The 27,918-nt window shown below is 34.4% G+C and overlaps 1 protein-coding gene across 1 annotated transcript in view; it reads left to right on the top strand.

The window, feature by feature from the left end:
- The window catches only part of LRP1B (LDL receptor related protein 1B), a 1,927,222-nt gene that overhangs the window by 1,578,880 nt on the left and 320,424 nt on the right, over positions 1-27,918 (top strand). Inside the window, exon 43 of the mRNA XM_032856138.1 lies at positions 60-264. Coding sequence (XP_032712029.1) covers positions 60-264 — 205 coding nt within the window. The remainder of the gene's footprint in view (positions 1-59; positions 265-27,918) is intronic.

Here is a 27,918-nt window from a genome sequence, read left to right on the forward strand (position 1 = left end):
TACTGTTTCTGTTGTTAACGAAAGCTTTAATTTATTATCATAATTTTCATTTTAATTAGTTTAATGTTTTGGACCAACTGGAATGAACAGCATCCAAGTATCATGAGATCTACCCTGACTGGGAAGAACGCTCAAGTGGTGGTCAGTACAGACATACTCACTCCAAATGGTCTCACTATTGACCACCGTGCAGAGAAGCTATATTTCTCAGATGGCAGCCTGGGAAAAATTGAAAGATGTGAATATGATGGATCCCAGAGACATGTAAGTTAACTGAGAATTTCTTGATTATAGATTTAAACAATCATACTTTTAAAAAATATGCTTTGTACTTGTCTAAAATATGTATATAAAGGGATTTCAAAATATGTAATTGTTTGAACCAATCCAATTGAATATAAAGTGTAAAAGAAAACAGGATAATATTTTGAAAAATTTGTTCAAGTGCATTCGGTACCATAGAGACAGTCTAACTCTTACAGACTTTATTCTGGAGAAACAGTAACTGAGTTTTTTCTAACTATTAGTTGAACTGGAATTGTTAGAGTGATTTGCACAAGTTTCATTGTTATTTATATTTTTTTAAATGTGAAATGAAACTGACTTGCTGCCCTGGGATAAAAGAACATTGGAAAAGAAGAAAATAAGCCTCTGTCTGTGTTTGGGTTCTCAAAGCATCCTAAAAAGCTTTGAAGAGAGAAGAATGGGAATTTTTTCAGGGTCATGCATATTCTCTCTTTTCTCTGAGCTCCTCATAAAATGTTAATGCAACAGTCTTTATGCTGCCCCTGTAGAACCCTTACAGCAGGTATTTAGGGCCTATAGAATAATAAAAGTCCTGTGTACCCACTTATCCTATGAGAACATCAGTCCTTAGCAACTGGGAAAGCTCAGAGATCAGGAGGTTAAGATCTGGGTGGTAACGCAACTGGGGAAATCTTTGCCCTTGCACCACCAGCCCAGTGCATGCCTGAAGGACAAAGTGATCCTGACGCTCTTCACTCCTCCACTGCATTTCATAAAGGGCCACATAGTAAGTCTTTGAAGCTTTATGGTCCATATTGTCTCTATCACACCTGCAATACCTTATAGTGCTAAAAGCAGACACAGGGAATACGTAAATGAATGGGTATGACAGTATTTCAGTAAAATTTGATTTACAGAAACAGGCAATCAACTAGCAGTCCCTAATTTGTTAATGCCTAGTCTATATCATTAAGCATACTATTTAATTCAATTGAATATATGCCTACAAATATATTTATATATATATATACACCTATATATTATGTGTATGTGTATATAAATATGCATTGTATATTTATATATTATAGATATAGAAATAGATAATTATCCCTGGGCAACTAATTATATTTACACATATATGTATATGTCCATATCTTTACACATAGATATTGATATGCATATGTGTGTGTGACAGAAACAGAGAGAGATAGAGAATTCTTGAAGAAATACATTGATTTACATTTTAGCACATCTTATTATGGAGTGACTACCTTGAGTAGTACTATTACAGGACAGTTGAGTGCTTAAGGAATATGGAAATAATGAGCTAAGACCTGATGAGATTAGTTTGTGTTAAAGGCAATAACTATGATGAAAATCTTGGTCTATCTTTTCTAATTAAAAGCCATGTGAGGTAATAAACAAAATATACAAAGAACTCACACAACTCAACAGCAAAAAACAAAAACAAAAACAAAAAAAACCCACAACCCACCACCACCACCACCACCACCACCACTACCAACAAAAAAACCCAATCCCACCCCAAAAAAATCCCAAAACAGTCTGATTTAAAAATGGACAGACGAATGGAATGAACATTTTTCCAGATGGTCAACAGACACATGAGGGATGCTCAATATTATTCATCAGGGAAATATAAATCAAAACCACAATGATTAGGGTGCCTAGGTGGCTCAGTCAGTTAAGCATCTGCCTTTGGCTCAGGTCATCACCCCCAGGTCCTGGATTGAGAACCACATTGGGCTCCCTGCTTAGTGAGGACCGTGCTTCTCCCTGCTGCCCTTTCTTGTGCTCTCTCTCTTAAGATCTAAATAGATAAATAAATAAATAAATAAATAAATAATAAAATCTTTTAAAAAAGAGGTATCACCTTTTACCTTTTAGAATGGCTAGCATCAAAAGGATAAGAAATGAGTGTTGGCAAGGACGTAGAGAAAAGGGAGCACTATGGACTGATGGTGAAAATGTAAATTTTCACCACTATGGAAAACAGTATGGAAGTTTCTCAAAAAATTTTCACTACTATGGAAAACAGTATGGAATTTCTCAAAAAATTAAAAACAGAAATACCATATAATCCAGCCATTCCACTTCTAAGTAAACCAAGAAAACAAAAATAACCATTTGAAAAGATATATCCAGTCCTCTGATGATTGCAGCCTTATATATGATAAGTGAAATGTAGAAGCAATCCATGTGTCCGTCAATAGCCAAATGAATAAAGAAAATATAGTATATTTATATAATGGGATATTATTCAACCATAAAAAAGAATTATATTTTTTCCATTTGTGACAATGTGGGTAGACCTTGAGGCATTCTAAGTGAAATAAGTTAGAAAAAGACAAATATCTTATGACCTCCTTTAGATGTAGAATTATAAAAAACAAACAAGTAAACGAACAGCTCATAGATCCAGAGAACACATTGGTAGTTAAAAGAGGTGGTGGGAGTGGGAGAAATGGGTATTTTTTTTTCCTTAGCTTAAATAAATTAAATCCTTTTTAATGAAATAAAATGATAGTTATTAGATGAAAATTAACCATCATCAGTAAAAAAATAGTAAAATAAAAATAAAGGCCATTCAATCTTCATAAATTTTGGTTTTCTATTATATTATGCAAATTCTCTACCTAACTTTCAAGGTTAATATGACAACATAGTTCAAAAGTATGTGCCCAAGAATATAGCAAAGAGACTCCAAATGAAGGTATTAGATAATGTTTTTAAAATGTCAGTCAGGAAAATCATTGTCCTGGATGTGGTACTACTTTCCACTAGGGACTAATACAGGAAATGCTTCTATAGTGCCTTATAGCAATGTTTTATCCACCTCAATTTTTTTTTTTTTTAATATACCTGCTTTGCTTTTACCCCTACAGTATACTTTTATGTATGGAAATTATAGCTACTCTAAGTGGTTCAGTCATCAGATCTCTAACATAACTTAAAAGATTTCTTTTGACACTTAGAAAAATATATGCCTAGCTAAGATTTCAACTCTCCCTTTTGCATCCTTGTCTGAACAAGGATACTTTCTGGCTGACTATAGTGAAGAGTATTGTATTGTATATTTGAAATTTCTGAAAGAGTAGATTTTAAATATTCTCACCACCACCACCACACACACACACACACACACACACACACACACACACACAAATTCTAATTATGTGAGGTTATGGAAGTATTAACAAACCTTATTGTGGTAATCATTTTGCAGTATATACAATATCAAATCATCATGTTGTACACTTTAAGCTTATACATGTTATATGTCAAGTATATTTCAATAAAATTGGGGGGGAAATATTTCTGTCCTGTAGAGAGGCAAATGTTGAGGAGAACATTACTTTAAAGGTTATGATTTTATCTCCCCACATGACACTAACCAATTTTGTCTCAAACTTAGAATTACATGTTACTCTTCCTCTACTTTTATCATCAAAAAAAAAAATTTGATTTGGCCCAAAAACTTGGAAAATATTTCAAAATTTATTACATTTTTACATCCATCTAGATTTCCTTATCTTTATCTTCATTACAAAGGAGCAAATCTGTGTCCCATTCATCTGGCTTTTAATAAATACACATGTGGATAGTTGAATTATAGAAACCATAGGACCATATAAATAATACAATGAAGATTTCAAAGTTATATAATCTCTAGTAGATTCTGCTTCATTCTGTCTTTGAGGAAAATTAATTCTGCAGAGTTCCATTTTAACTAATAGCAATTTTTTTTTATTTAGTAAAATGCACATTGAATACTGCAGAGATTTTTCTGTTACCTAAAGACATAGGATAGAGAAAATGTGTTAACTTTTGATTATAAATACAATCAAATATTAACATAAAACTGTTTTCATTTGTGTCTTCTCTGTTTTTTTTTTTAATTGAAGTGTAGTTGACATAAAATGTTACATGAATTTTAGGTGTACAACATCGTGATTCAACATTTATAGACATTACAAAGTGATCAGACATTTAGTCTAGGTGCCATCTGTCACCATATAAATTTATTATATTATTGACTGTATTCCCAATGCTGTGCTTTTAATCTCTGAGACTTATTTTATAACTGGAAGTTTGTACCTCTTAATCCCCTTCATCTATTTTGCCCAACCCCCCAACTCCTTTACCTTTGGCAACTAGCAGTTTGCTTCTGTATCTGAGTCTGCTTATGTTTTGTCAGTTTATTTTGTATTTTTGGTTCCACTTGTAAATGAGATCATACAGCATTTGACTTTCTCTGACGTATTTCTTGTTGCATAATACCCTCTAAATCCATCTGTGTTTTCACAAAAGGCAAGAGTTCATTCTTTTTTGATGGGTGAGGTAATATTCCAATATATATGTATTTTATGTATTTTACATGGTCTCTAGACATTCATCTGTTGATGGGCACTTGGGTTGCTTACACATCTTGGCTATTGTAAATAATGCCGTAATGAACATATGAACGTATCTTTTCAAATTAGAGTTTTTGTTTTCTTTGGATAAATACCCAGAAGTGGAACTACTGAATTATATGACACTTCTATTTTTAGTTTTCTAAGGAACTTCCATACTGTTTTCCACAGTGGCTGCACAATTTATATTCTCACCATCAGCAGATGACCATTCCCATTTCTCCATATCCTTGCCAACATTTGTTATTTCTTGTTTTTTTTTTGATACTAGCAATTCTGGCAGGGATAAGCTGATAAGTCATTATGGTTTTTATTTGCATTTCCGTGATAATTAGTGATGTTGGGCATCTTTTCATGTATGTGTTGGCCGTCTGTATGTTCTTCAGAAAATTCTCTATTCAGGTCCTCTTGCTCATTTTTAATTAAGTTGAATATTTCATTAAGAATTTTTGCATGTATGTTTATGAAGGAAGAATATTGGTCTGTAATTTTTTTTTTCAATACCTTTATCTGGTTTTGGTATTAGGGTAATGCTGGCCTTATAGAATAAATTTGGAAGCATCCTCTTCTCTTTAACTTTTTGGAATAGTTTGAGAAGAATAGGTATTATTTGTTCTTCATATGTTTAGTAAAATTGTTTTTTGGGAGGTTTTTGATTACTATTTCAATTTCATTGCTAGGAATCATTCTGTTCACATTTTCTTTCTTTCTTTTCTTTTCTGATTCAGTCTAGGAAAAGTGTACATTTCTAGGAATTTATCCTTTTCTTCTAGGTTGTTCAGTTTGTTGCCATATAGTTGTTCCTAGCAGTCTCTTGTAATCCTTTGTATTTCATTTTTTTAAAGATTTTATGTATTTATTTGACAGAGAGAAAGAGGGAGAGCACAAGTAGGCAGAGCAGCAGACAGAGGGAGAGGGAGAAGCAGACTTCCCTGAGTAGTGCACTTGATATCAGGCCCCATCCCAGAACCCTGGGATCATGACCTGAGCTGAAGGCAGACAATTAACCAACTGAGCCACCCAGGCGCCCCCAATCCTTTGTATTTCTATGCTGTCAGTTGTAACTTCTACTCTTTGATTTCAGATTTCATGTATTTGGGTCCTCTCTTGTTCTTTTTCTTGATGAAATTGGCTGAAGTTGATCAATTTTATTTACCCTTTTGAAGAACCTTATTTTAGTTTTATTGATCTTTTTTGTCTTTATATTTCATTTATTTCTGCTCTTATCTTTATTATTTCCTTCTTTTACTAACTTTAAACTATGTTTGTTCTTTCTTTTCTTTCTATGAGGTGTAAGGTTAGATTGTTTTTTGAGGTTTTTCTTGTTTCTTGAAGTAGGGTTGTATCATTATAAACTTCCCTCTTAGAACTTGTTTTGCTGGGTTCCATAGATTTTAGAGTATTTTGTGTCCAATTTTATTTTCCCCATGTATTCTTTTTATTTCCTTTTTGATTTCTTCATTGACTCACTTGTTTAGTAACATGTTGTTTAATATCTACACCTTTGTGAATTTATAGTTTTCCTCTTATAACTAATTTCTAGTTTTATACTGTTATGATAGTGAAAAGCACTTCTTAAACTTACTGAGACTTGTTTTGTGGTCTAACATGTGACCAATCCTAGAGTGTTCCATGTGCACTTGAAAACAAGGTAATCAGCAGTTTTTGGCTGGCATGTTCTGTATGTATCTATTAAGTCCATTTAGTCTAATGTGTAGTTTAAAGCCAGTATTTCCGTATTGATTTTATATCTGGATGGGCTATTCATTGATGTATCTGGGGTGTTATAGTCTCCTACTATGGTTATATTACTATCTGTTTCTCCCTTTATGTCTGGTAATATTTGCTTTCTATATTTAGGTACTCTAATGTTGGGTGCATAGATATTTAAAACTGGTATATTCTCTTGTTGGATTGATTCCTTTATCATTGTCATGCCCTCTTTGTCACTAGTAGCAGTCTGTTTTAAAGTCCATTGTTTTGGGGGCACCTGGGTGGCTCAGTCATTAAACATCTGCCTTTGGCTCAGGTCATGATTCCAGGGGTCCTGGGATCAAGCCCATCATCAGACTCCCTACTCAGTGGGAAGCCTGCTTTTCCCTCTCCCAATCCCCCTGCTTGTATTCCCTCTCTCTGTTAAATAAGTAAATAAAATCTTTAAAACATGTCTATTGTTTTGTTTTGATTCGAATATTGCTGCTACAGATTTCTTTTTGCTTCCATTTGCATGGACTATCTCTTCCCATCCCTTTACTTCCTATCTGTATGCCTATAGGTCTGAAGTGACTGTCTTATAGACAACATAGACATGGAACTTGATTTTTTAAATTCATTCAGCTTTGTCTTTTGGAAGGCAGCTATGTTCACCATTATACCACCGTTGCTGCCCATCCTATGTCTTTTTTTTTTTTAATTTTATTTTTTATAAACATATAATATATTTTTCCCCAAGGGTACAAGTCTGTGAATCGCCAGGTTTACACACCTCACCACACTCACCATAGCACGTACCCTCCCCAATGTCCATAATAACCCCAACCCCCTCTCCCAACGCCCCTCCCCCCAGCAACCCTCAGTTTGTTTTGTGAGATTAAGAGTCACTTATGGTTTATCTCACTCCCAAACCCATCTTGCTTCATTTACTCTTCTCCTACCACATTAACCCCCCATGTTGCATCTCCTCTCCCTCATATCAGGGAGATCATATGATAGTTGTCCTTCTCCGATTGACTTATTTCGCTAAGCATGATAACCTCTAGTTCCATCCATGTCGTCGCAAATGGCAAGATTTCATTTCTTTTGATGGCTGCATAGTATTCCATTTTGTATATATACCACATCTTCTTTATCCATTCGTCTGTTGATGGACATCTAGGTTCTTTCCATAATTTGGCTATTGTAGACATTGCTGCTATAAACATTCGGGTGCACGTGCCCCTTCTGATCACTACGTTTGTATCTTTAGGGTAAACACCCAGTAGTGCAATTGCTGGGTCATAGGGTAGTTCTATTTTCAACATTTTGAGGAACCTCCATGCTGTTTTCCAGAGTGGTTGCACCAGCTTGCAGTCCCACCAACAGTGTAGGAGGGTTCCCCTTTCTCCGCATCCTCGCCAGCATCTGTCATTTCCTGACTTGTTAATTTCAGCCATTCTGACTGGTGTGAGGTGATATCTCATTGTGGTTTTGATTTGTATTACCCTGATGCCGAGTGAGATGGAGCACTTTTTCATGTGTCTGTTGGCCATCTGGATGTCTTCTTTGCAGAAATGTCTATTCATGTCCTCTGCCCATTTCTTGATTGGATTATTTGTTCTTTGGGTGTTGAGTTTGCTAAGTTCTTTATAGATTCTGGACACTAGCCCTTTATCTGATATGTCATTTGCAAATATCTTCTCCCATTCTGTCAGTTGTCCTTTGGTTTTGTTTACTGTTTCCTTTGCTGTGCAAAAGCTTTTGATCTTGATAAAATCCCAATAGTTCATTTTTGCCCTTGCTTCCCTTGCCTTTGGCGATGTTCCTAGGAAGATGTTGCTGCAGCTGAGGTCGAAGAGGTTGCTGCCTGTGTTCTCCTCAAGGATTTTGATGGATTCCTTTCTCACATTGAGGTCCTTCATCCATTTTGAGTCTATTTTCGTGTGTGGTGTAAGGAAATGATCCAATTTCATTTTTCTGCATGTGGCTATCCAATTTTCCCAACACCATTTATTGAAGAGGCTGTCTTTTTTCCATTGGACATTCTTTCCTGCTTTGTTGAAGATTAGTTGACCATAGAGTTGAGGGTCTATTTCTGGGCTCTCTATTCTGTTCCATTGATCGATGTGTCTGTTTTTGTGCCAGTACCATGCTGTCTTGATGATGACAGCTTTGTAGTAGAGCTTGAAGTCTGGAATTGTGATGCCACCAACTTTGGCTTTCTTTTTCAATATTCCTTTGGCTATTAGCGGTCTTTTCTGGTTCCATATAAATTTTAGGATTATTTGTTCCATTTCTTTGAAAAAAATGGATGGTACTTTGATAGGAATTGCATTAAATGTGTAGATTGCTTTAGGTAGCATAGACATTTTCACAATATTTATTCTTCCAATCCAGGAGCATGGAACATTTTTCCATTTCTTTGTGTCTTCCTCAATTTCTTTCATGAGTACTTTATAGTTTTCTGTGTATAGATTCTTAGTCTCTTTGGTTAGGTTTATTCCTAGGTATCTTATAGTTTTGAGTGCAATTGTAAATGGGATTGACTCCTTAATTTCTCTTTCTTCTGTCTTGTTGTTGGTGTAGAGAAATGCAACTGATTTGTGTGCATTGATTTTATATCCTGACACTTTACTGAATTCCTGTACAAGCTGTAGCAGTTTTGGAGTGGAGTCTTTTGGGTTTTCCACATATAGTATCATATCATCTGCGAAGAGTGATAGTTTGACTTCTTCTTTGCTGATCTGGATGCCTTTAATTTCTTTTTGTTGTCTGATTGCTGAGGCTAGGACTTCTGGTACTATGTTGAATAGCAGTGGTGATAATGGACATCCCTGCCGTGTTCCTAACCTTAGCAGAAATGCTTTCAGTTTTTCTCCATTGAGAATGATATTTGCGATGGGTTTTTCATAGATGGCTTTGATAATATCGAGGTATGTGCCCTCTATCCCTACACTTTGAAGAGTTTTGATCAGGAAGGGATGCTGTACTTTGTCAAATGCTTTTTCAGCATCTATGGAGAGTATCATATGATTCTTGTTCTTTTATTAATGTGTTGTATCACATTGATTGATTTGCAGATGTTGAACCAACCTTGCAGCCCTGGAATAAATCCTACTTGGTCGTGGTGAATAATCCTTTTAATGTACTGTTGAATCCTATTGGCTAGTATTTTGGTGAAAATTTTTGCATCTGTGTTCATCAAGGATATTGGTCTGTAGTTCTGTTTTTTGATGGGATCTTTGTCTGGTTTTGGGATCAAGGTGATGCTGGCCTCATAAAATGAGTTTGGAAGTTTTCCTTCCATTTCTATTTTTTGGAACAGTTTCAGGAGAATAGGAATTAGTTCTTCCTTAAATGTTTGGTAGAATTCCCCCGGGAAGCCATCTGGCCCTGGGATTTTGTTTGTTTGGAGATTTTAGATTACTGTTTCAATCTCCTTACTGGTTATGGGTCTGTTCAGGCTTTCTATTTCTTCCTGGTTCAGTTGTGGTAGTTTATATGTCTCTAGGAATGCATCCATTTCTTCCAGATTGTCAAATTTGTTGGCATAGAGTTGCTCATAATATGTTCTTATGATTGTCTTTATTTCTTTGGTGTTAGTTGTGATCTCTCCTTTTTCATTCATGATTTTATTTATTTGGGTCCTTTCTCTTTTATTTTTGATAAGTCTGGCCAGGGGTTTATCAATCTTATTAATTCTTTCAAAGAACCAGCTCCTAGTTTCATTGATTTGTTCTATTGTTTTTTTGGTTTCCATTTCATTGATTTTCTGCTCTGATCTTTATGATTTCTCTTCTCCTGCTGGGTTTAGGGTTTCTTTCTTGTTCTTTCTCCAGCTCCTTTAGGTGTAGGGTTAGGTTGTGTACCTGAGACCTTTCTTGTTTCTTGAGAAAGGCTTGTACCGCTATATATTTTCCTCTCAGGACTGCCTTTGTTGTGTCCCACAGATTTTGAACCGTTGTATTTTCATTATCATTTGTTTCCATGAATTTTTTCAATTCTTCTTTAATTTCCTGGTTGACCCATTCATTCTTTAGAAGGATGCTGTTTAGTCTCCATGTATTTGGGTTCTTTCCAGATTTCCTCTTGTGATTGAGTTCTAGCTTCAGAGCATTGTGGTCTGAAAATATGCAGGGAATAATCCCAATCTTTTGATACCGGTTGAGAACTGATTTAGGACCAAGGATGTGATCTATTCTGGAGAATGTTCCATGTGCACTAGAGAAGAATGTGTATTTTGTTGCTTTGGGATGAAATGTTCTGAATAGATCTGTGATATCCATCTGGTCCAGTGTGTCATTTAAGGCCTTTATTTACTTGTTGATCTTTTGCTTGGATGATCTGTCCATTTCAGTGAGGGGAGTGTTAAAGTCCCCTACTATTATTGTATTATTGTTGATGTGTTTCTTTGATTCTGTTATTAATTGGTTTATATAGTTGGCTGCTCCCACGTTAGGGGCATAGATATTTAAAATTGTTAGATCTTCTTGTTGGACAGATCCTTTGAGTATGATATAGTGTCCTTCCTCATCTCTTATTATAGTCCTTGGCTTAAAATCTAATAGATCTGATATAAGGATTGCCACTCCTGCTTTCTTCTGATGTCCATTAGCATGGTAAATTGTTTTCCACCCCCTCACTTTAAATCTGGAGGTGTCTTCGGGTCTAAAATGAGTTTCTTGTAGGCAACATATAGATGGGTTTTGTTTTTTTATCCATTCTGATACCCTGTGTCTTTTGATTGGGGCATTTAGCCCATTAACATTCAGGGTAACTATTGAGAGATATGAATTTAGTGCCATTGTATTGCCTGTAAGGTGACTGTTATTGTATATTGTTTCTGTTCCTTTCTGATCTACTACTTTTAGGATCTCTCTTTGCTTAGAGGACCCCTTTCAATATTTCCTGTAGAGCTGGTTTGGTGTTTGCAAATTCTTTCAGTTTTTGTTTGTCCTGGAAGCTTTTAATCTCTCCTTCTATTTTCAATGATAGCCTAGCTGGATATAGTATTCTTGGCTGCATGTTTTTCTCGTTTAGTACTCTGAATATATCATGCCAGCTCTTTCTGGCCTGCCAGATCTCTGTGGATAAGTCTGCTGCCAATCTAATATTTTTACCATTGTATGTTACAGACTTCTTTTCCTGGGCTGCTTTCAGGATTTTCTCTTTGTCACTAAGACTTATAAATTTGACTATTAGGTGACGGGCATGTGGACCTATTCTTATTGATTTTGAGGGGATTCTCTGAACCTCCTGGATTTCGATGCTTGTTCCCTTTGCCATATTGGGGAAATTCTCTCCAATAATTCTCTCCAATATACCTTCTGCTCCCCTCTCTCTTTCTTCTTCTTCTGGAATCCCAGTTATTCTAATGTTGTTTCATCTGATGGTGTCACTTATCTCTCGAATTCTGCCCTCGTGGTCCAGTAGCTGTTTGTCCCTCTTGCTCAGCTTCTTTATTCTCTGTCATTTGGTCTTCTATATCGCTAATTCTTTCTTCTTCCTCACTTTTCCTAGCAGTGAGAGCCTCCATTTTTGATTGCACCTCATTAATAGCTTTTTTTATTTCAACTTGGTTAGATTTTAGTTCTTTTTTTCTCCAGAAAGGGCTTTTATATCTCCTGAGAGGGTTTCTCTAATATCTTCCATGCCTTTTTCGAGCCCGGCTAGAACCTTGAGAATCGTCATTCTGAACTCTAGATCTGACATATTACCAATGTCTGTATTGATTAGGTCCCTAGCCTTTGGTACTGCCTCTTGTTCTTTTTTTTGTGGTGAATTTTTCCGCCTTGTCATTTTGTCCAGATAAGAGTATATGAAGGAACAAGTAAAATACTAAAAGGGTGGCAACAACCCCAGGAAAATGTGCTTTAGCCAAATCAGAAGAGATCCCAAATTGTGAGGGGGTGGGAAAGGGGATATAAAGAGGTTCAGAAAGAAAAAAAGAAAAAAAAAAAAAAAGAAAAAAGAAACAAATAAAAAAAGAAAACTAATAATGAAAAAATATAAAATGGAAAAAATATATATATTAGATAAACTAGTTAAAAAACGTTAAAAAAGAAAAGGGTAAAAGTTAAAAAAATTTAGCAGAAGAAGAGAAAAAAAAATTGAAAAAGAAAAAAAATTAAATTAACTGCAAGGCTAAAGAATCATGGGGAGAAAGCCATGAGTTCCAAGCCTTGCTTTCTCCTCCTCTGGAATTCCGCTGCTCTCCTTGGTATTGAAACTGCACTCCTTGGTAGGTGAACTTGGTCCTGGCTGGGTTTCTTGTTGATCTTCTGGGGGAGGGGCCTGTTGTAGTGATTCTCAAATGTCTTTGCCCCAGGCGGAGTTGCACCGCCCTTACCGGGGGCCGGGCTGAGTAATCCGCTCGCGTTTGCTTTCTGGAGCTTTTGTTCCCTGAGCGCTTTCTGTAGAGTCCGGAGGACGGGAGGGAAGATGGCGGCCTCCCAGTCTCTAGCCTGGAGGAGCCGAGAGTCTGGGGCCCCAATCCTCAGTGCGCCCTCAGAGAACAGCGCCCAATTGCTCCCGTCACCCTGGCCTCTGGCCACGCTCCGAGCTGACCGAGCCTGTGAGCGGTTCAGGTAAACCCGAGCTTAGAGCTCACTCCTCGGCTCTGTCTCTGTGGCTGGCTTCCCCGTTCTAATACCTGTAAGCTCTGCAACACTCAGACACCCCTGATCCTTCTGTGACCCTGCGGGACCTGAGGCCACGCTGACCCCGCGTGCACTTCACCCCGGTTAAGCCTCTGGAGCGATATCCCTCAGCGGACCAGACTTTTAAAAGTCCTGATTTTGTGCTCCGTTGCTCCGCTGCTTGCCGGGAGCCGGCCCCTCCCCCCGCAGTCTATCTTCCCGTCGCTTTGGATTCACTTCTCAGCCATTCCTACCTTTCAGAAAGTGGTTGATTTTCTGTTTCTAGGATTGCTGTTCTTCTTCTCTTCGGTCTCCCATTGGATTTATAGGTGTTTGCAATCCTTAGATAAGCTATCTAGCTGATCTCCCGCTACCTGAAGTAGTCTCAGCCTGCTACTTCTCTGCCATCTTGACTCCTCCCTCATCCTATGTCTTTTGATTGAATCATTTAGTATACTTAACATTTAAAGTAATTACTGATAGGTATGTATATTGCCAATTTGTTAACTATTTTTAAGTTGTTTTCTGAAGTTGGTCTCTGCTCTTCTCTTCTTCTGTTGCTCTCTTCCATTGTGATTGACAACTTTCCTTAGTGTCATGTTTGGATTATTTTCTCTTTATGTTTCATGTAATTATATAGTTTCTTCCTTTGTGATTACAATGGAATTAATATATATTGAAATATTCATATATAAGATATATATTTATAAATTTTAAATTAAAAATATATTTATAAATGTATATAAATGTTATTTATATATTTATAAAATATATGTAAATATATATTTATATAATCAGTCTACTTCAAGTTTATGGTCACTTAAGTTCAGAAATGTTCTAAAGTCACTAAAGTTTTACTACCCAACCATGTTTTATGTTTTTGAGGTCAGACTTTACATTTTTAAATTTTGTGAATTCTTTAATTGTTGTTGATACAGTTGATTTTATTCCTTTTGTCATTTATCCTTCATACTAGCTTTGTAAGTGGTTGATCTACACTTTTTTTGCATGTTTGCTTTTACTAAGAGGGTTTTTTTTTTTTCCTTGTATAATTTTCTTACTTTTAGTGATGGCCATTTCTTTTCTGTTTGAAGAAATCCCTTTGAATTTTTTTATAAGGCCAGTTTAGTTGTGATAAACTCCTTTAACTTTGTCTGAGAAACTCTTTATCTCTTTTTCAGTTCCGACTTAAAATCTTGCCAGGCAGAGTCTTTTTGGTTGTAATTTTTTTTTTTTTTTTTTTTTTCCCTCACTTGGAATATATTGGACCACTCTCTTCTGGTCTACAAATTTTCTGCTGAAAAATCAGCTGATAGTCTTATGAGGGTTCTCTTGCATATAACTAGCTGCTGTTGTCTTTCTGCTTTTGAGATTCTCCATTTTAAAATTTTGACATTTTAATTATAATGTGTCTTGGTGTAGACCTTTTTGGGTTCATTTTCTTGGGAACTCTTTTTGCTTCCTGAACCTAGAAGTCTGTTTCCATCCCTACATTAGGGAAGTTTTAGCTATTAATCCTTCAAATAAATTTTCTGCACCTTTCTTTTTCTTTTCTCCTTCTAAAACCCCAATAAGTACTTAATATTGTTATAGAGATCCCTTAAACTCTCTTCATGTTTTGTTTATTTTTTTTAATTTTGGCTGTTCAACCTGAGTAACTTCACCACCATGTTTTCCAGATTGCTGATCTGTTCTTCTGCATCATCTAATTGGCTATTGATTTCTTCTAGCGTATTTTAAAAATTTCAGTTATTATATTCTTCAGCTCATATCTAAAAGCGTATTATCTATCTCTCTGTTAAAGTTCTCATTATCTTCATCCATTCTTTAGTGTTCTGTGAGTGTCTTTATGAACATTGCTTTGAACTCTTTATCAGAAAGATTGCTTATTCCATTTTGTTTAGCTTTTTTTTTTTTTTTTTTTCTTTCTCTGAGGTTTCTTCTTTTTCTTTAATTTGGAGTATGTTCCTCCTTCTCCTCATTTTGCCTAACTCTCTGTTAGGGTGGCTGTATATCTCCTAGTCATGAAAGTAGTGGTCTTATACAGAAGGTATCCTGTGGTGTCCAGAAGAATAGCCCCCCTTTGTCACCAGAAACAGGTGTTCCAGTTGTGCCCCCTGTGTACCCTTCTATTGTGGCTGGACTGAGACTGCTGTGGGCACACTTGTGAGTGGGGTTGTTTCCTGAACCCCATGCCCTAGGGTGGGAGCCACTTGAGGGTAGCACCAGTCCAGGCTAAGGTCACCAGCAGGATCCCACAGGTGAGAACTTCTTTGAAGGGGTGCTGGTCCTAGCCAGTGCTACCTGCTGGATGAGGCTGCTCACTAAATGTGGTGGAGTGGGAGACACTTTGCAGGTAGGGAGTATGCTGATATGCACATCTCTCTTTCTATTTTAAGGCAAATTAGGTGGAACCAGGGTTTAGATGACTCAGAATCTTTCATTATCACATCTATCTTAGTTTCATAAAAATTACTATAATAAGGAACCTCAAAAATGAAGAAACTCAAAACTTCAGGCCAATGCAAAAATGCTAAACCACTTATTTACAAAATTATCTCTTCCTCTACTTTCTTCCCAAAGCCATAAAAGCTCCTAATAATATTACTCCCCCATAATCCTTCCTTAATTACAGAGTGATTATCTTTCAAGATAATGGTTTTTTAGGTCTGTGTCACAGATTCCATACTTGAAGATAAACTGAACAATGTTGTCTTTTAATATGATAAGTGGAAGAAGGCTGATCTCTGTGAGTGGGAGGGGTTATTTTTTGTCTTTTTTGAAAGTTTGTGTAATAGACTGGTAAGCTCCAATGCAAATCTAGATACTAGCATTTAACTCATGACACTGTTCCTAAAAGCCTCATTTATGAAAGAGCCCTCTATGAGTGAATTTAAGGTCTATAGAATAAGAAAAGATTAGAGATAAATTAATAATTGTAATTCTGTTCCGAATGTAAGATATGAATTCAAAATATTAAGAATTATAATTGAAATGTCAAAAATTTATTTTAGTATTGTTAGCCATCTTTAAATGAACCTGTATTTTATCAGCTTAACTAGATTTGAGGACAAGGGTCATCTTTTCTACATCTTTGAATTCACAGTGACTTTTATTTTCACAAAATTAGAGAACATTATTTCTGTTGATTTTAGCTGTTATGTGTTTTAATAGCAAATAATGTACACATGAACACTCCCCATCTCAACATCGCTGCCAGATGATTGTTTAAGCTCACCTTGAACATTGTCATTTTTTTTTTTATTTTACTGGATATACTTGATGAAACAACTTATTTTAGTTTTAAACATTTTTTTTCTTTTTTTGAAGCAAAATTTATTTATGAATTTGGTTTTGAGGTCTCAATTTAGGCTTCTGATATAAACTTGAACACACCAGCTTTTTTTGTCTCTCTCTGACAGTGCTTCAAATACTTAGTGAGAATTGTTGTTTTCAAGACAGTCATTACTACTTTGATTGAGTTAGTTTACTTTGTACAATAATTTTACATACAAAAGACATGAGGCAAGTCTCCACGCAAGTAAGGAAACAGGATCTGACCTTTCTATAGGTGCACAAGGATTTAGGAATTGAGTGAACTTTTACCAAAAAAAGGGGGTTCTTTATGCTTTCGTTTATTTTAATAACAGTATAGTCTAAGAAAATTGCTTGGTTAGATGGCCCTCTGTAGTGACCTGACCATTATAATTTGAAATGTAAAGAAAACACTGAAGTATTTTTTTCATGGGTAGTCATAATCCATCCTCCAATAATACATAAGACTCAATTTCTTTTTTTTACTTTCAACCTTCATGTTCTCTTACTTTATCATGTTCATTGGATAAAGGTATGTGTATGTGTCCAAAGTTATCTTATTCTTTTGCCAGTTATCAGAATTCTGTGGTTGCTATGCCATAGTGTCCATGGTTAGTGCCATGGAATTACCACTCACTTCTATATATTAACCACTGTGTCTTATGTTTTAATCATTATTTTGTACACAGAATATCTTGAATGCCATTTTTTAAGTTGACTTAAATTTCTGGATACCTACTATAGTTTTGAGCTTCTTTTCATGGTTAATTACCTGTTTTTATAATCTTTTACTAAGATATCCATAGAACCATGAGACTGAGAGTTTAAGTGAGAGCTAAGTCATCTATTATCTTTAGGAAAAGTTAAAGATGCAATCTAGCTTAAGTTTAAAGATTTAATAACAAGATATTTCCCTTGAAAGAAAAGAAATGATATTTATTCTGTAAAAAAATTCTAGGAGTGTATAGCATCATGCTAACTCTAAAAATGCTTCTGTTACATGATAACTGTTGAAAGAGCAGAGCAATTTTTCTGATATCCTATCCACTTAGGTTTTTTTATTTTCCCACTTACATCTTTTTAACTAACATATGTAAAAAAGTATGACCAGAATCAATACTAAATCTGAAATGTTCTTGTTCAGCTGAGTTGAAGTCCTAAATCAAAGAATACCTTTTAGAACAGATTTCTTCTTAGATCCCCACAGAAGCTAAATGCTTCTTATCTGAAAAATTCATGTGTAGCTAGTTGAGTTCATTCTAATCTTCTGTTGGTTAGTCTGTGTCAGGACCGTGTGTGTGTGTGTGTGTGTGTGTGTGTGTGTGTTTCCTATTATCTTCATTGCTCACTCCTATTGTGTTCCCCTTGGGCAACCATATTAATGTGATTGATATATTTCCTTAGAATTTGTATATACTTTTTTTTCAAACAAGTCAACAAACCAACATAATGAATTTTATTTTTTATATTTTGGCAAAGGCACTGCAGAAATGTGTCACAGGGGAAAACCACAGGATTAAAAATAATGATATTGGGCCACCTGGGTAGCTCAGTGGGTTAAGTCTCTGCCTTTGGCTCAGGTCATGATCTCAGGGTCCTGGGTTCGAGTCCTGCATCAGGCTCTCTGTTCAGCAGGGTGCCTGCTTCTCCCTCTCTCTCTCTCTCTGCCTGCCTCTCTGCCTACTTGTGATGTCTGTCAGATAAATTAAATCTTTAAAAAATGATATTTAGGAAGTAGAAAGTAAAGTTATGAAGCTTTAAAAGTTATACGAAAGATTTAGGTGCTAATCATGGAATATAAGAAGAGAAAAAATATTGTTCAACATATAAAGTCAAAAAGGGCTGAGACAAAGCAAAATTAATGAGTGGCCAGAGAAATAATTTCAGAAAAGATCATTTCCTTTATATGGTTGTGTGTGGTTATTATTATTATTATTGTATTTTAAGTTTGGGTGAAACAGATGACAGTAGAGAAGAAATGCAGTAGAGAGAAAGAGAGAGGGGAGAGAGAAAGTGAGATATTAAATATTCCCAGGGGAACTCACTGATTGGAAAGAAGTTGAATTATTTGAGAGTGCATCTTCTTTAATGAGAAGGAAGCAACCTATATGTAGTTAATTGATAAAGCTTAGAGAGATTCTTATAAATCTGGATATTGTAAGGCCACAAATTCAGTACAATGCCATGGTTCTCCCAAAGGGTGTTTGAGGAATTTGTCTTCTCTTGAATATCCGTAGGAATTAAACTGTGACCATGCACATTTTTGAAAATATGGTTTAAACTATGTCTAATAGGCGTATTTAGAGTATTATACCTTAAAGCTTTTAATCTGCTCATGCACATTATAAATCTTAAATGAGAAACATAGCATAGAGTAGTGTGATAACTTTTTTTAAAGATGGTGTTGTAGAAATTCGAAAAATACTAGTACAGTACTTACAAATCACTTATTTTATTAAGGGAAATTATGTAATCCATTATTAATCAATACATCAGAAAAAGAAATCCTTTCAAAAATAAAAAAAAAAATCAGAAAAAGGAGATATGTTTTAAAAATACATTTTACCTTTTCTAATTTAATTATCTACTAATATTTAGCTTAAAAAACATTCATAGGTTTAATTTTTTTCTATCAAATTCAGGTTTTAATATTTGATTTTATCTTATGGTGAGGTCATAGTAAAATAGAACCACACATGGTTTAAATATGACTTGTACTGATAAAAATGCAGTAATTTTTTGGTTTTTCTAATTTTAAATACCACACTAACTTGTGTGGTGGTTCTACCTACATATTTATTGAGAAAAGCATTCTCTGCTTAACAATATACAATTTAATCTTCCGGACTGATGAGTTATTAGAACCCCCCATCCCCTAAAAAGGAAAGAAAAAGAAAAAACAAAACAGTGATTTCGTTCTGTTCATTTTTATTTCTGTTCTATATCTGTCATCTTCGTTGTTCCTAGAGCTGAAACAATAACTAATATTGACAGGGGCTAAGACAGGGTGATTATAGCCTTTCTCCCTGGAGTTACACTGTAAGTGTTAATCATTTCTTGGAAGGCGTCAGCTATCTGAGTGGCACAAACCTTTCCAAAAGTGATGTTGTTCATGTTCCTAGAAATTGCAATTGCTGATGTTTCTTATTTTTGACTCTTTTAGAAACTTTTGCAAAGTTTTTGTTGTTGTTGTTTGTTTTTTGTTTTTGTATTGTTTTATTTTTTTTCCAGAGAATATTTCCTGGAAAAAATACTAAGTCCTAAGATTTATCTTTAGAATGAGAAAGATATGGTATAATCTTCTTCCTTACAAACACATTCTGATGATATGAACTCTCTTGAGTAAAAAATAGGAAAACAAATTAAAAAAAAATAAAAAACACTAGTCAATTATGAGTAATATTCATCACAAGGATATTAGATACTTTACTTTTTATAGTACCATATATTTCTTTTCTACTTATAGAATCAGCTATTTCATTCCATAAATGAATAAAGACATCTATCACTTTTTTTCTTTTTCTTTTTCTTCCTTCCTTCCTTCCTTCCTTCCTTCCTTTTTATTCTTTCTTTCTTCCAAATCTGTACTTATGTCTATAATATCTATTCTTTTTGAAACATCATTTTAATGGTAGTATAAAATCTGTAGAGTAGTAGACTCCGAAACTTATAAAATAGGTTTAGTGTCCAGAAAAATGAACTTTTTGGCAACATAAGTTTGAATTACTTAGCCAAACCAAACCATATCCTATCAGAAAAAAAAAAAATAGGCATTGTGATTTCAATTTTTAAAAGATGTAAAATTTATTTGATTTTAAAATTTTAATTTTTGATTTAAAGACAACATAAGAATGAACATCACTATAAGTTTTAGTGAATTGAACATTTTGCCACCACTAACTGGGACAATCTGTAGACTTGGCAACCAAGGCCCAAAACAGCAACATTAATTTCTGATGTTTCTGAATGTGGTATCTAATGCTAACTAGTAAAGTTTCCAACTATCTATTAGAAGCACTGTCCCTTTTTTTAATTGTATAAAATGTTCTGTAACCTTCCCATTCCTATTCTAAAATGAAATTTTTTTTTGCATTTTATCTATCTTTATAAATTTTCTAAGCTCAATTTAATACCTAAATTTTAATATAAAGAACATATATAAAGTAATTTATGTAAAAGAGGATATAACTCAATATATAAATGTACAGACTAAGGAAGAAATATGTAAAGAAGTGATCAAATGTTCTTTAAAATTAATAATAAATGCCTGATAATTATCTAACACAATGAAGTTAAGTTATCCTTCAATTTATGTAGAAATTCCATTCCTTGAAAAATAATAAGCATATAGGAAAGGGCTCTGTTAAAAATACTTTTTATATATGTAAAATGGAGTTAAACTCTAGATTTTCATAATTGTAAATAGATTTTCACCTTCGTAAAAAATCTTGTAAGACATGTGAAACTTGGCTGAGTCTTACTTCATTGTACAGCATTGCCTTCTATGACATGGTACAACCAGATTCCTGGTTCCTAACTACTGAATTTCCTAGTCAATGCTTCCCATCTCTCTACCCAATTCCCATCTCACAGTCAAGTAAAATCACAACCAGTACTTTCCAAAACTCCCAGAAAGGATGGAACTGCTTCCATTTAGAACCATTAAGATGAGGAATTGTTTTAGAGTGAGATGTGAAGAAAGGTTTCTTGGCAGGAAATTATCTTTTCTGTTTTATCTAGAATGCCTCAACTACATGGGAGGCATTCTGCACCTATGAATAGCTATATGGACCATAGACCAAAACCAGAATGACTGTTAGTTACCAGAAGCATTCTGTGAACTTTAATTCTAACAGATTAGCCAATGGACTATACAGAACTTATGTTACAGGTATTGCAGTCCAATATATTACAAATAAGCCCATTGACTAGTGAATCCTAAAGGGCTACTGGAAACTCAGGTGTTTGTCTTTGACACTTCTCTGAATTCAAGAAATACAATTTAATATCCAGATTATTGTATCAGTATTGACTTTTATATATTTTAAGTGTACTTGGACATAAATATTCAAATTATAATCTGAATTTACTAAATTTCTGTTAACTTTCTAATCTTTCTATTTCTATTTCTATTAATTTCTATTTCTATTAACTTTCTAATCTTTAAGAATAGTAAGTGACTAAACAGAAATGTGATAAAATAAGATTAAAACAATAGAATTCTATGAATGCATTAAAATGATGACATAAAATGTGTATTAATTCCATGGGAAGATTTATTATATATTAATGGAAAAAATAGAGAAAAATTAATGCACTGTTACCCAGACTAGATCTCTTAAGATCTTCCTTGTTCTTGGTATGATGAGTGATTCTTCATTGAACCTGGATATTGTTTTATTGTATGCAATTTTGCATCTAATTTAAGCCTTCTGTTTTAACTGACTTTCCCTGGTATCATTATGGGAGAGATAGGTGAGGTCTTGCCTTGTTACTGCCAAGTGGAGGTAGAAGCCGTGTTTCCCCACTTAGACTCTATTGACACCAAGGCATGACGGTTTGTCCTCTTTACTCCTGGATAGCGATGATGGGAGTTATAGTTTCCCAGCTGGTCTTTTCTGTCAGCACTGTGGATTAGCTTCATTATTTCTGGATGATGCTAAAAGTCCTGATTCTGCAGGAGGCTTCTTCGGACACCACTCTAGTAGAAAGGGGGAGGGCATCTCACCACTGCCAGGTAGTAGATCTAAGTCCACGTTCCCCACTTGGCCTTTGCTAGTGTGTGTGTGTGTGGTTGTGCATATTGGCTTTTCTGAGTTGCCAGTTTACTCAGTTCCAATCTGGGATATATGAGGCAAAAATAAAGTCCAGGGAACTCATCACCATGTTGTTCCTCAGTCCCAAGTTCCCTAGCTCCCTGCCTACTTCTCTCTACCTTTCAGTCATCTTGCATTTGTTTTATATATAATTTCCAGGAGTTTTAGTTGTACTTAGTGAGAAGAATTGAAAAATTATGTCTGTTGCATCTTCCCAGAAGCAAAAGTCAGTGTGCTTATAGATTTTTAAGGACTCAAAATAGGAAAAAGAAATGCCTTATGTTTATTGTTTTACAAAATATAAATAAAGATATAAAGCATGTTCCACAAATCTCTAACAACAGAATATCTATGCATTGCCAGTGCATTTAAATGTTAGGGATAAGATTTATTAAAGCATACATGTTATGTTATAATTCATCAGAGCCCAAAGACATCAAAACACTGGTTCCCCACAAGACATAAAGATTGCAGAAATAAAGATGGTGGATTGTGCTATCTGAATTTTTTCATCTGTAACCATGATGGATACATGTTATCATGTTATTGTGAATACAATGAAGTTTATATTTTGAAATGACATTGCCAAATTCCAGTGTCTGAGTAAGAATAAGAAAAGAGTGAAAAGAAGTTTGAAGTTGATGTTAGATGAAATTGTTTTAATTCCTGATTCTGGTTCTAAAGAGATATTTGATCTTCAGCAAGTAACTTAATCTTTTGAATCACCGTTTCTATATTTTAAACTAGGTATAAAATGTTCTTCTGACACTTTTTATGACTTTGCCATTGATTTTGTGGAACTCAAATAGGTGAGCCTTTGGACATGTCTTTTTACATATTAATGTGTATAATAAGATGATGCCACACATGTTGATTATTTCATTCACAGAGAGAGTCTTAGCAGGAAAATAAAACATATCACCTTTCAAAAAGCATTATGATGTGACAGAAATTAATAAGTTTAGGTTATAGAGATAGATATTGATGTAAAACTTGGATCCTTGACATATTATTTAATATATTTGGGACATTTTCTTAATCTTTCTGTGCCTTAGTTTCTTCTGTAAAATAGAACTAATAGTTTATGCCTCATAAGTGGTATTTTGAAGAGTTAAAGTGTTACATGCAACTTGATACCGGACATTTGCATACAAATGCTAAATCTTACAAAACTCCCCTTGAACAATGCAAATTAAAAAATAATTTAGGGGCACCTGGGTGGCTCAGTGAGTTAAGCCTCTGCCTTCAACTCAGGTTATGGTCTCAGGGTCCTGGGATCGAGCCCCGCATCGGGCTCTCTGCTCAGCAGGAAGCCTGCTTTCCCCTCTCTCTCTGCCTGCCTCTTTGCCTACTTGTGATCTCTGTCTGTCAAATAAATTAATAAAAAATATTAAAAAATAATAATTTAAAAAGTTGTGACTACTCACTACATATATATACATTTGTTTGAACATGAATTGTAGCAATTAAATTAGATCATAAATTGTCTCATTGCTTCTTCTATAGGATTACTAACATCTGAAGTATAGAATTCATTTTCATCTTTATATTTCCAAGAGCAAATGGCTCAAAGTCTGGTATATTGCTATATTTAGCAAATATTTGCTGAAGCAATGAGCAAATGGATTAATAAACTAAAAGAGAAATTAAAATAGTGATTTCCTATATAAAATAAAAAAGTAAAGAGCCTAAAAAAACACACCAAAGATTAACTATTTTTGAAGGCCTCAGCCATGCAGGGTAATTTTCTGAAGTCTGTACAACTGATATTCCTATTTGGTAAGATATGAATGTTATTGCAGTAAGGTTAATGGTATTTATTTTGAACACAATCCCCTTGATTTAAATCCACATACATTTCAGTGATGGTTCAGCTTGGTTAGTTGTGCAAATTAAAGTGTTACTGAAGCCGAGCTCTCTCAAAAAAGATGTGTTCTAGAGAAGAATAAATGGTCAATATCCAGGGCAACTAGTGTATTCACCCAGAAAATAACTGGTGTCCCTTCAGACTGTAATACTGATACTGATGGATTGATTTAGTATATCTTGGAAGCTTTCAATTTGTTAGGCACCAGACAGAATTTTCAGAAACAGCCACCTGTTCCACCTGCCTCATTGTAGAAATTCATATACAAAGATACAAAGAACAGATAGCTAAGGAAAGCTATCTTGCATGTGCATGCACAAACACACAAACATATTTTTTTCCAGATTAATTTTTCTTGGAAATCAAACAGAGGGAAAAGCATGCAAAAAAGCTTTAAAGTTATATTCTTTGGTTAAATAAATTAGTGTGTAAAGAGGAAAGTAGTAAATGGAAAAGTTTCATATTGAAATTCAGGAAATTCTGAATTAAGTTATGTGAATTTTTCTTCAAATTTCTGGATAAATTTTTATATTACCTCTAGATAATTTTAATGTATTTCTTATCAGTTATTATATGCACAAAACCAACTTGAATTTATTTAAGCTTGAGACAATATCTTTAATTTTATTTCTGTTTGACTCTTGAAAACATCTAGAATGCTAGCAAACTGATGAAAGCCAATTAACTAATTATTATTTCAACTACTTAAAAATAATTTAAACTAGTCTATAATAAAAGCTCACACACAATATATCTACAAATAAATAACAAAAACATACATTTATTTCTGAGCTTCCCAACAGCCAAGACATTAAGAGAAACCTTTAAAGTTATATATTACTTCGATTCAGTTGAGGGGAACAAAATGTTTAGCATGAAAAATAGATGTTTTCCATGGCCCTAAGATTTGCAAAACTATTTTATCAAGATCTTTTATTTACATGAGGAGCTTTGAGATTATTTAAGAGCTAATGAAAATCAAAACGCTAAATAATTTCTACTAGACCATACTAACAAATAAATCATCAAAAATATGTTGGCTATCAAAATATAAATGCATTTAATAATTATCAATTAGGATGTTAAATTACAAAAGGACAAGCTAATATTTAAAACTAGGTAAGTTAAAATTAAGTTAGTAAGATAAATGAGCTAGTTATTACCTAGTTATTACCTAGTTATTACCTAGTTATTAAAGATCAAAAAATAATAAAGAAAAATGGAAGGAAAATGTAAATAATGTTGACTAAAGGTATGTCTTAGAAGGATGTAAAACTAAACAGCTATTCACAGGAAAGAAGAAACTTTTAAAAGCAAGAAGTACTGCAGACTCTTAGGCTAATATTTCCATCAGGATTCAAAGAGAATACTGTGATCACTAATGTAGCAGCTGCAGATTTGTATAATCAGTAGTTTATCTTGATAAGATAATAATTCCAGACACTGAGGACTAAAATGCCAGGTATTTATTTTCAATACTGAGAGCTGGAGCTGAGCACAGTCAGGAAAGTATAGCAACACCTCATGGGGTTCTATTGGCTACCTTAAAAAATGAAACCTAATCAGACAGCCAGTCTATCTACTTCTGAGGCTACTGAATGGTAAGGACATTAAAGGGTATAATAGTTGAACAAAATAAATGCCCTGAATAATGCTGCCTTGGACAGGAAGGGGGAAAAAAATTATATCTATATCTATCTATCTATCTATCTATCTATCTTAATTTGTCAGTGATATTTTAGAAGACTTAGACAAATTTCTTGACACCAAGTGCATATTACAATCCCTTGGGGAACTTTTGTATAATACTGATGACCAAGCCTCACCCAAGAACAATTTAAATGAGAATTCCTAAATAATATGTGGATCTCAGTTTTAAAGTTCCACTTGATTTTTGCACTTAGTGAGAATTTGCTTCACTATCATAGGCTACTATAAACATAAGGAGTTTACTCAATAGGCAATCAAATACACACTAAATGTGAATATCTTTTTTTTTTTTTCCCCCAAGTTACAGTTTGGGTTTCTCTTACCTGATTAGAGTGTCTGGACAGATTTGCATAAGAATCATCAAATTCTTGGTCTTCTCAGTGCCTAGCACATTTCCCTCCAAATGTGGGACTTTATCAGTGATATCAGGTGGTACACAGAAATAGCACCGATTTAAAGTTAATGCAATAGTGTGAAAAGTCCTCTTCTTAATTCTGTTTTAATCTTCTGATCGACTTGGGAAGAAAGATTAATTGTGTTGCTAGTATATATTTAACACCCCCGTGACATGTAGTCTATTACTGAGATGGAAGAGGGAAACAAGAGAAAGATAACTCAAACTAAAATTTGGTGGGTAATAGTATCTAATTATAATTTGATAGCATTGTTTCCATTTCTTTGTAGATATTTTTAGAGTTGCATTCTGTTTCTTCTAACTAATAACTAGATTCCCTGGTATGGTAATGAGTCAATTTAAAGAACAATTTAAAATAAATTATAGAAGTAGTTGCATTCAGATAAGGACCAAAAAAATGTGAAAACATTTATCTCAGTCCAGATTTAAGAAAAAAAAAAAAAAAGAACCTGAGAGAAGAGCTTGTATTCTGATTCTTTATGAGGTATAAAATCCCAGGAAGTAGAAGTGAAGGAAGAAGAGAATGGGCTAAGAAGGAGGACGAGTATATCTGAAGAGGTGTGCTACAAAGCAGGCTACTTCTTGGTATCAGGTGCAATGGATTTCATCTCTTGAAACCATCTTCAGAGAGGCCATATAAACTCTGGCACGTTAGGATAGTCCATGGGCAAGTAGGGAAGAGGGAAGGAGACAAACATTTCTGCTGGTCCTTTCCTCTTGGTTGGAGATTTGACCCATGGGTCATTAATTTCCTGCCACCTGAGGAATAGTCAGAGGCTCTAGGCACAGGCACAAAATGAAACCACAATGTTTATATGAAGTCCTTGATAATATTAACTGTAGAAAGAGAAAAAGGAAGAAAGGAAGGAAATACAGGAGTAAGAAAGAAAGAAAAAAAGAGAGGGAGGGAGGATAGAGGGAGGAAGGAAGAGAGAAAGGAAGGAAAAAAGGAAGGAAGGAAAGGAGGTATGGAGAAAGGGAAAAAGAAAGGGAGGGAGGGAGGAAAAAAGTTGTCATGAGTCTTTAAGCCAGTGTGGCTGAGAGGATATGATGTGTTACATAAAGCATGCCTTCTACAACGGTATTCAAGCAACTAAAGACTAGAAAATGGGTCCCTGATCAGGGACAGTGTCATTGTCTTTATTCTGACTATCCAAAAATTTACAAATTTTTATACCATGTTCTTTTGTATTTGAACTGCTCAAAACCATAAAAGTTGTTTGTTTTGTTTTGTTTTTAATAATAGCTGCCATTTAGTGGATACCTAAGTGGTCTAGTCTGTATTTGGCATAATTATCACCAAACAATCATTATTATTTCAATTTTGCCAGTGAAGTAGTAGAGACACTGAACTTTAGCTAACTTGATGTAGTAACCAAACGAAATCCATGAGACACAAAAGACTGAGTTCTTTCATTTGCCTTGTATCATTATATAATCCATGATCTTTCCAAAGCTGTCCTTGCATATTTGTTACCTTTTCTCCAGCAGTTTTGTCTTAGGAAGGCATTAGCTTTTTTTTTTTTTTTTTTTAGTGTGTTTTAAATGTTTCAGTCTTATTCTTAGATCCAAAGTTATACTATATAGACCTAAGATGGGGGAATGTGTTATTTAACAAGCCAGTGCTTCTAGAGATAATGTTAAAATGCAGATTTCAATTTAGTGGATTGGTTTGTTCAGATCCAGAGATTGGCTATCCTAAACTTTCCATACTTTTAATAGCAGAGGTGTAAATGTTATTAACCACAAAATATTTTACTGTAGTATAGATATCTGTAAT

This window comes from Lontra canadensis, unplaced genomic scaffold (assembly GCF_010015895.1).
Source record: "Lontra canadensis isolate GAN:19392208 unplaced genomic scaffold, GSC_riverotter_1.0 scaffold11, whole genome shotgun sequence".
Classification (NCBI taxonomy): Eukaryota; Metazoa; Chordata; class Mammalia; order Carnivora; family Mustelidae; genus Lontra; species Lontra canadensis.